The following is a 9,265-nucleotide window of genomic DNA, read 5'->3' on the forward strand; positions in this document are numbered from 1 at the left end:
AATAAACACTAATCATAAGAATGCCAGAATGGTTACAATAGTATCAAACAAAATAGATTTCAGAACAAAGAATATTATCAGGGATTACGCAAGGCATTTTATTTTATTTATATTTATTTATTTATTTATTTGTTTATTTATTTTTGCGGTACGTGGACCTCTCACTGCTGTGGCCTCTCCCGCTGCAGAGCACAGGCTCCGGATGCGCAGGCCCAGCGGCCATGGCCCATGGACCTAGCCGCTCCGCGGCATGTGGGATCCTCCCGGACCGGGGCACGAACCCATGTCCCCTGCATCAGCAGGCGGACTCTCAACCACTGCGCCACCAGGGAAGCCCTATTTACTTATTTATTTTTGGCTGCACTGTGCAGGGTGTGGGAATCTTAGTTCCCCAATCAGGGATCAAACCCATGTCTCCTGCACTGGAAGCGTGGAGTCTTAGCCACCGGACCGTCAAGGAAGTCCCAAGTAAGGTATTTTATAATGATAGAGGGGGTCAATTCATGAGAAGATATAACAATCCTAAATATGAATACACCTAAAAACAGAACCTCAAAATATATTAAGTAAAAACTGATAGAACTGAAAAGGAAAAATAGACAAATCCACAATTATAATGTAAGATTTTGATTTTCTTCTCTGTCACTGCTATAACAAATAGACTGAAAGATCAATAAGGATACAGAAGACTTTACCATACTAATCAACCAATTTGACCTGATTATTTAGAGAATACTCCATCCAATAACACTAGAATATACATCCTCTACAAGTGCACACAGAACATCCATCAGATGGTACAAAAAACGTCTCCATAAATTTAAGAAGAATGAAATCATATACAGCATGTTCCCTGATTGTAACAAAATTAAACTAGAAATCAACGACAGAAAGCTATCTGGAAAATCCCCAAATATTTGAAAATTAAACACACTTCCTCTAAACAACCAATGGGTGAAAAAGGAAATCGTGAAAGAAATTAGAAAATATTTTCAACTGAATGAAAATGAAAATACAACATGTCTAAATTTGTTAGAGGGAAATTTAAAGCATTAAATGTTCTACTGGAAAAAATAAGTCTCATATCAATGATATAAGCTCCCATATACAAAATAAGAAGAGTTAATTAAACCCAAAGTAATGAAAAGGAAAGGAAATAAAAATATAAGAGCAGAAATGAAGAAACAGGAAACAGAAAAATAATGGAGGAAATCAATGAAACCAAAAGTTGGTACTTTGAAAAATCAGAGAAATTGATAAACCTCTAGCCAACTGACCAAGGAAAAAGGTGAGTCACAAGTTACCAACAACAGGAATGAATCAATGGCATTGCTACAAACTTTACAAACATCCAGAGGATAAAAAGAGTAGATTTTTGAACAACTTTGTGACAATAAATTTTATAACTTGGATGAAATGGACAATTCCTTGAAAGACACAAATTATAAAAGCTCACTGAAGAGAAAAAAAATTGATAACATGAATAGCCATAATTGTATTAAGGAAATTGAACTGCTAGTTAAACACCTTCCCACAAAGAAATCTCCAGGCTCAGATGGCTTCACTGGTGAATTCTAACAAACACTGAAGGAAGAAATAATAGCAGCTCTACACAAATTCTTTCTGAAAATAAGAGAATACTTCCCAACTCATTCTGTAAGACGGCATTACCTTGATACCGAAACTAGACAAAGATATTGCAAGAAAAACTTGTAAATTCATCAAGCAATATATGAAAAAAGAATCTATCATGACCAAGTGGGGTTTATCCTAGCGATAAGCTGGTTTAGCGCTTCAAAATAAATCAATATAACTCACCATGTTAATTTAAAAAAGGTAAAAACCATATAATGCAGAAAAACCAACAGACACAAAAAATCTTTTGACAAAATTCAACAGCCATTTGTGATAAGAATGATCCGCAAACTAGAACTTCTTCAACCTGATAAATCTGATAAAGAGCACCTAAGTAAAAATTGTCACTAATGTTACACTTTGTCAAAGACTAAATACTTTTCCCCTCAGTCAGGAATAAAGCATAAATGTTTGTTCTCACCATTTATATTCAACATTGCACTGAAGGTTCTAGACAATGTAGTAAATAAAGCAAGACAGAAATAAAAGGAATACATATTGGAAAGCAAGAAGGAAAACAGTAACTATTCACATATGACATGATTATCTATGTAGAAAATCCTAAAGAATCTACCAAAAAATTACTAGAATAAGTTAAGAATGCAGGTTAATATAAAAAAATCAATTGCATTTTCATATACTAGCAATAAACAATGGGAATTTGAAATAAAAATGAATAGTATTTACAATAGCATAAAACCTAGGTATTAATATAACAAACATTTGCAAGATTGGTACACTGATAACAAAAAAACATTACTCAGAGAATTTAAAGATCTAAATAAAAGGAGATGTGCCTCATATTCATGAATTAGAAAACTATATTATCATTATTGATTACTATTCTTGAATTAAACTATTAATGCATATTTTAATACTTTCCTCTCCCCTAACAGATTGTCTTAAACATTCTTCAAATGTGCTTCGGGTCTAATTCTATGAAAACTGTAAGATAAGAGTTAATTGTTTAATGTCATTGGTACAGAGTTTCTGTTTGGGATGTGAAAAAGTTCTGGAAATAGATACTGGTGATGGCTATACAACATTGTGAATGTACTTAATGGAACTGCATTATATACTTAATGATGGTTAAAATGATAAAAATTTATGTCATGTATATTTTAGCTCTCACAATTTTTTTTTTTTTTCCAGTATGCAGGCCTTTCACTGCTGTGGCCTCTCCTGTTGCGGAGCACAGGCTCCGGACGCACAGGCTCAGTGGCCATGGCTCACGGGCCCAGCCGCTCTGTGGCATGTGGGATCTTCCCGGACTGGGGCATGAACCCGTGTCCCCTGCATTGGCAGGCGGACTCTCAACCACTGCGCCACCAGGGAAGCCCTATTTAATGTATATTTTAAAACACACACACACACACACACACACACACACACACACACAAACAGAAAAGTGTAAGCAACACAAACATCCATAAGGGAGCACTGGGGTGAGCACTTGGAGGATGGGAAAAGGAGCAAAGGTGTTAAATGGGAAGATAAGTTACCAGTATGAGAGAGACACCCATGATGATATCAGTGGAGATAAAGGGAACTGAAATATAAGGAATAAGATTCACCACTAAATGGTCGTGCAGTGGAAAAGAGACACTTAACTCAAGTTAGCTGTGTTAGCAGGTGGGTAGGGGCTGGGCCCATAAGCAGGTTGAGGGGGAAAAAAAAAGGACTAAAATGGTAGGAGATAATGAGGTAAATCTTGGGCATGTGCCTGAAGTATCTGTGGAAGACACAGGAGGTGGTATCTAGTTGGAGGCTGGATACAGTTTTGACACCCACAACAGAGATTTAGCATTAAAATTATTTGAGCATCATTAGAATAACAGTGGTAGATTGTGAATAAGAACAGGAGACTATACAGTGAAGAGAACCAATACAGAATCTGGAGAACACCAGTATTTAAGAGGTCCAATATATACAATGGAATATTACTCAGCCATAAAAAAGAACAAAATAATGCCATTTGCAGCAACATGGATGAACCTAAAGATTGTCATACTGAGAGAAGTCAGACACAGAAAGACAAGTATCATATGATATCGCTTATATGTGGAACCTAAAAAAAGGGTACAAATGAACTTATTTATAAAAAACAGAAGTAGAGTCACAGATACAGAAAATAAACTTATGGTTACCAGGGGATAAAGCGGGGAGGGATAAATTGGGAGATTAGGACTGACATATACACACTACTATACATAAAATAACTAATAAGAACCTACTGGGGCTTCCCTGGTGGCGCACTGGTTGAGAGTCCACCTGCTGATGCAGGGGACACAGGTTCGTGCCCTGGTCCGGGAGGATCCATGAATTTTCTGAAAGAAAGAACCAGAATAATGTCTTTGAAATCAAGAGCAGACTATTTCATGAGTTACACTTCTAGTTCAGTATGGTGATCTAAGTATATTCATTTACTTCTCTTGCATGTGAACATAAAATTAGAAGAAACTGAAAAATAGGAATAAATCTATAACACATACCACAGATTTTTAGGAATTATTAGCAGCTATGAGCAGAACTCAAGGATCCGAGAGGAGAAATACAGGATTCTTGGTTTTTGCACAATCTGCCAAAGCATAGCTCTAGTCTCAAAGCCTCAAGACAGGACTTCTTGCCACTTAACTAATAGCAATCTATCAATTCCATCTCCATCTTGACTGTTTTTATCTTTTTTTTTTTTTTTTTTTTTTTTTTGCGGTACGCGGGCCTCCCACCACCACGGCCCCTCCCGTTGCAGAGCACAGGCTCCGGACGCGCAGGCCCAGCGGCCATGGCCCACGGGCCCAGCCACTCCGAGCCATGTGGGATCCTCCCGGACCAGGGCACGAACCCGCGTCCCCTGCATTGGCAGGCGGACCCCCAACCACTGCACCACCAGGGAAGCCCGTTTTTATCTTTGCAAGACAGGTTCATGAAGTAATATATTCTCATTTAATTTGAGGAAATGCATTTTTGTTCTAGCACTGCTTCTGGAAGAACACTGAGAAAAGATGTTGAATGATTATACCCACTTAATGTGTGAACACTGCTTAAAATTAGAAGGAGCACTCGTGGAAGGTAAAACTTATCTGACCAATATGGGAACAAGTGGGGACTGCTTTCATGAAGGGGAAGATAAACAGGAGGATTTTAGTGCAAGAAAGGGAAATGCTCAAATATTCTTAAAAACAACAACAAAAAACTATTTCAGAAAGGAGAAAGGAACCATCATCTCACCTGAGCCATGGTTTTGAGATCTGCAAGAGATGACCAGTCTTCCTTTGGGCTCCTCTTTAGAAAAGGGGCGGTTCCTAAGAAGGCAAAATCAAGATGAAAAGAAGCCACATGCCACTACACATGCTTTTAAGCTCTCTTATGACTTACGACTCAAGATTGACTCCATTTCCCTTGCTTTGGTGCTTGTTCACTCTATATATTCCACACCAATATGGGGGGAGAATAAGCTAGACAAAAATTTTATCCCTAAAGCCAGAGATATAGGCTCCTGGGGTAATGGGTTAGATTTTGGGCAAGCCCCCACCTCTCTAGAACTATCTTTTCTCTCCTAACCTGCCTATTATTATTAACTACTTCCAAGCTGTTCTCCATTAAGGCTCTACCACTTACATCATGACCAGCAATACGTGAAAATTCTCGTCACCCCATACCCTCATGAGTACCATGGATACAAACTTCCTGATGCTTGCCAAGGTATACACTGTGATTCTAGTTCTTATTTTTCTTATTATGAGAGAAGATAAGCTTCTATTCACAATGTTTAAAAAGCACCTTAATTTTTGTTTGTTTTTTAAATAAAAGCCAGGCCAAGCCAGGCAGCAAACTCCCCATGGCAGCCACCACCGCCATCCATCTTTAGTTTCTTGTCTGTGAAAGGTCTCAATTTTTTCACTTTTCTATTAACTTATTTTTATTTTCTGGATTGATATTAGATCTTTTTTAAAGGAAGGAAATTAATTCTGTAATTACTTAAAATATTTTTTATAGTTTTTCTTTATCATACACTTTATTTCCTTTATATATTTGAGTGTATCTGGACTTTGTATTTAGTTCCACTGATCTGTTCATTTAATTGCCAGGATTACTCTGCAGTTGTTACAGTTTTAAAACATATTTTAGGGGCTTCCCTGGTGGCGCAGTGGTTGAGAATCCGCCTGCCAATGCAGGGGGTTCATGCCCTGGTCTGGGAAGATCCCACATGCCGCGGAGCAGCTGGGCCCGTGAACCATGGCCGCTGAGCCTGCACGTCTGGAGCCTGTGCTCCGCAACAGGACAGGCCAAAACAGTGAGAGGTCCGCGTACTGCAAACAAACAAACATGTTTTAGTATCAGGTAGGCTTACTTCCCCCTTCATTATTTTTCTTTAACAATTTTTGTCTTGTTCATTTTCTCCTAAGAACTTCAGAAAGTTTAAAAATTTTACTGAAATTTTAATGAAACTCCATGAAATGTTAGGGAGTTTTGACAATTTATCATGTGTCCCTGGTCCTTTTATTTAAGTCTTTAATTTTTGAGTCCCATCAAAAATTTTTTTATACATCATGCTGTCTTTTGTATCCTATATTTTGATGGCCACTGGCAACTTTCCATAGTTTTTTGATGCATATATACACATACGCACAGACACATATATGAAACCTGTTGATTTATTAATGTCTTTTCTAGCAAACCTCTGAGTTTTCTAACTGTTGTCATTGTTTTGAACAGGATGGTAACTTAGAAATTTTTCTGCCTCAGACTCAGCAGATGTCCCAAAGATGATAGGCAAAACAATCTTTCAATTGTCCCTCATTCTAAGATAAAGTCTTGTAAAGTAGCTGACTGTAACGTTTTGCTACCATTAGTTTACCTCCTACTTCGAGAGGCTGAGAAAAGGGACTGTCTCTTTAAGAGAGCAAATTATTTTTAGAACATAGTTTTCTAGGGGGAAGAAAAGTAGGTGCTTCTCACTCCCTTATAATAAACAAGGGGCTCCTCAGACCCTGATGCCACTATAAATCAAAGTGGTGAGAGAATTTGGGGGGGAAACGTACATGTTTCCAGGATTTGGGTGGTGGTGGGGGGAAGCAGGGTGGTAGTGACTAAAGTGGCTAATTATCACCTGAGCTCCAGATGGAACCCACGGATGGAGCATGCCTAGGTTGGTTTGGATCCTGTCCAAGAGGACTGATGGGAGAGAACAAGACCTACCAGAGTAGGTGGGCCACTGCATGCCAAGAGGAGGCATCTAGAGAAGTGGCCATGCCCATGAAAAGGGAACTGTATTTGGAAGTTCCCAGTAGTGGGGTCTCTCAGAAGGTAAATATGACTTACACTAAATTTTAACGGTACCAGTCATGTTAGCCTCTTCTTGTCCCTGACTTTTCTTTTCCAGCTCCCAATCCATTCCAGCTGGAGACTATCAACCTAGAGGGAGTAAAGGGGACAAAATAGAGGTTGAGGAATTAGAGAAGAAACTGATCATGTTTTCTTTAGCGCAGCAGACTTCCAACAGGAGGGAGAGTTTTTGCTTTTAAAACAAGTTAGTTGTGGGAGGGAGGGAGACGCAAGAAGGAAGAGATATGGGAACATATGTATATGTATAACTGATTCACTTTGTTATAAATCAGAAACTAACACACCATTGTAAAGCAATTATACTTCAATAATGATGTAAAAAAAAACAAAAAACAAAACAAGTTAGTGAGACTTCCGTGGTGGCACAGTGGTTAAGAATCCACCTGCCAATGCAGGGGACACATGTTTGAGCCCTGGTCCGGGAAGATCCCACATGCTGCAGAGCTACTAAGCTCTAGCGCCACCACTGAGCCTGCGTGCCACAGCTACTGATGCCCGTGTGCCTAGAGCCCGTGCTCTGCAACAGAGAAGCCTCCACAATGAGAAGCCCGCGTACCGCAACCAAGAGTAGCCCCCGGTCGCCGCAACTAGAGAAAGCCCACACACAGCGACGAAGACCCAATGCAGCCAAAAATAAATAAATAAATTTATTTAAAAAAAAAAAAATTAAATTAAAAAAACAATTTAGAAGTATTTATTTCTACAGTGAATACTTTATTCAGCTAAATGAGACTGATCTTGTGTTTAAATGTTCAACAGATTTTTTATCTTCATAATGACTGAAGAAATTATTGAAACTTTACTGTCCAGGAATTCACCCAAATAGAAATTCTGAGAGTAGCAGTTATGGGAGAAAGTTTTTTGTGTTCTCCTAATGATGTTCTACTTATGTCAACATACTGGTCATTAGTTAATATGGGGTTTCACAATATACAATTGTTCCATCTGAAAATTATTTTAATTTTACCTCCTCCTCTCCGTTTTAAAAATCTCTATTTTTTTTTACTTGTCTAATTGCCAGAGTCAAATTCTACAGGCATATAAAATGGACAATATTCAGACAATATAAACAATACATACATAGACAATATAAATATATACATAGACAATAGACAATATAAATATATACATACATAGACAATATAAATGTTTATATGTATAAACAATACATAATACATACTTAACTAGTCTTGCATCTACTTTCTCAAATGCTCAATCTCAAATGCTCCATCTCAGTCACACAACGAGCCTGACACATGCCTAGTCACCGTGAATTGTGCAATTATTTGTGCGCACAAATACTTCAAAATTTGACATAATCACAGTTATATCATCCACTACACAATCCTAATCCCATAGACACAATTCATGCATAATCTCTCAGAGCCCATTACACAATTCTACACAAAGCTGCAAAATTTTACTCACAAACCCCTTACTGTTGCTCTCCAAAGTCGCATACAGTCTCAAACACAAATCTACTCGCACCTAATTTAAAAATTAGACACACGCAGAGACCCTCTCACTTTCATAAACAATAGGTTCCATAACGTTACACAGAGTAACACACGTTCCACACACACACACACAAACAAGACCAGGCACAAAAAGCTACACAAACAGAACGCCTGTGTGTGCCAGGCCGAGCTCACACCCGCCTCGGCGTTCCCAGCCCTGGCTCCCAGTTCCTTCCCCTGCCTAGGTTCTTGTTTCCCCCCTCGCTTTCCTCCCCGGCCTTCTCTCAGCCCAGGTTCTGTCTTCTTTCCTCGCTTTTCCCAGTCCTGGTTCCCACCTCCCTGCTCGGCAATCCCTACCGGGTACCACAATCACCAGACTGCCCAGCGCCAGCAGGACCCACCAGGCTCACCTTCGCCTACTGGCCAGCCATCTGCGCTTGCGCACTCCAGCGCGGGCTCTACCTCCCAAGAGTCTCCGCGGCTCCTTCTTCGCCGCTGCGTCTCAGGCGCGCCTTCTCGACATCCGGGTTTTTGCGGCCTTGAACTACATTTCCCACAGCCCCTGGGCTGCTTTTGAAATGAACTTTGATATTTGGTTCATCTCTGATTCCCTTCTGAGGTCCTCTCAGTCGTCGCGCTCCGAGTGGTAACCTGAGTCTGGGCACGGCGGGCACTCACGGTGAGGAAGCCCCCACCCTCTGGCGCACACCGGGCGTGTGGAGCCTGGAGCTCAGGCCTGTGTAGACGTGTATAAGAGTGTGTGAGCGTTTGTGGCAGTAACGAGGCGGGGTGTGTGTGCGGTGATGAGGCCGTGTCTGGTGCAAGAT

The 9,265-nt window shown here is 39.8% G+C and overlaps 1 protein-coding gene across 4 annotated transcripts in view; it reads right to left on the minus strand.

Annotated features, from left to right (window-relative positions):
• The window catches only part of ZNF567 (zinc finger protein 567), a 29,875-nt gene extending 20,987 nt beyond the window's left edge, over positions 1-8,888 (minus strand). For 2 of the 4 annotated variants that reach the window (XM_024733844.1, XM_024733845.1), the window contains exon 1: positions 4,864-5,821. In XM_024733844.1, coding sequence (XP_024589612.1) covers positions 4,864-4,872 — 9 coding nt within the window. In that variant the 5' untranslated portion in view covers positions 4,873-5,821. Of the gene's footprint in view, positions 1-4,863; positions 5,822-6,957; positions 7,051-8,839 lie in introns of those variants that run through there. The other 2 variants (XM_024733842.1, XM_024733843.1) reach the window with 2 other exon arrangements.
• Between the last annotated feature and the right edge of the window lie 377 nt (positions 8,889-9,265).

This window comes from Neophocaena asiaeorientalis, unplaced genomic scaffold, assembly GCF_003031525.2.
Source record: "Neophocaena asiaeorientalis asiaeorientalis breed wild unplaced genomic scaffold, Neophocaena_asiaeorientalis_V1.1 scaffold280, whole genome shotgun sequence".
Classification (NCBI taxonomy): Eukaryota; Metazoa; Chordata; class Mammalia; order Artiodactyla; family Phocoenidae; genus Neophocaena; species Neophocaena asiaeorientalis.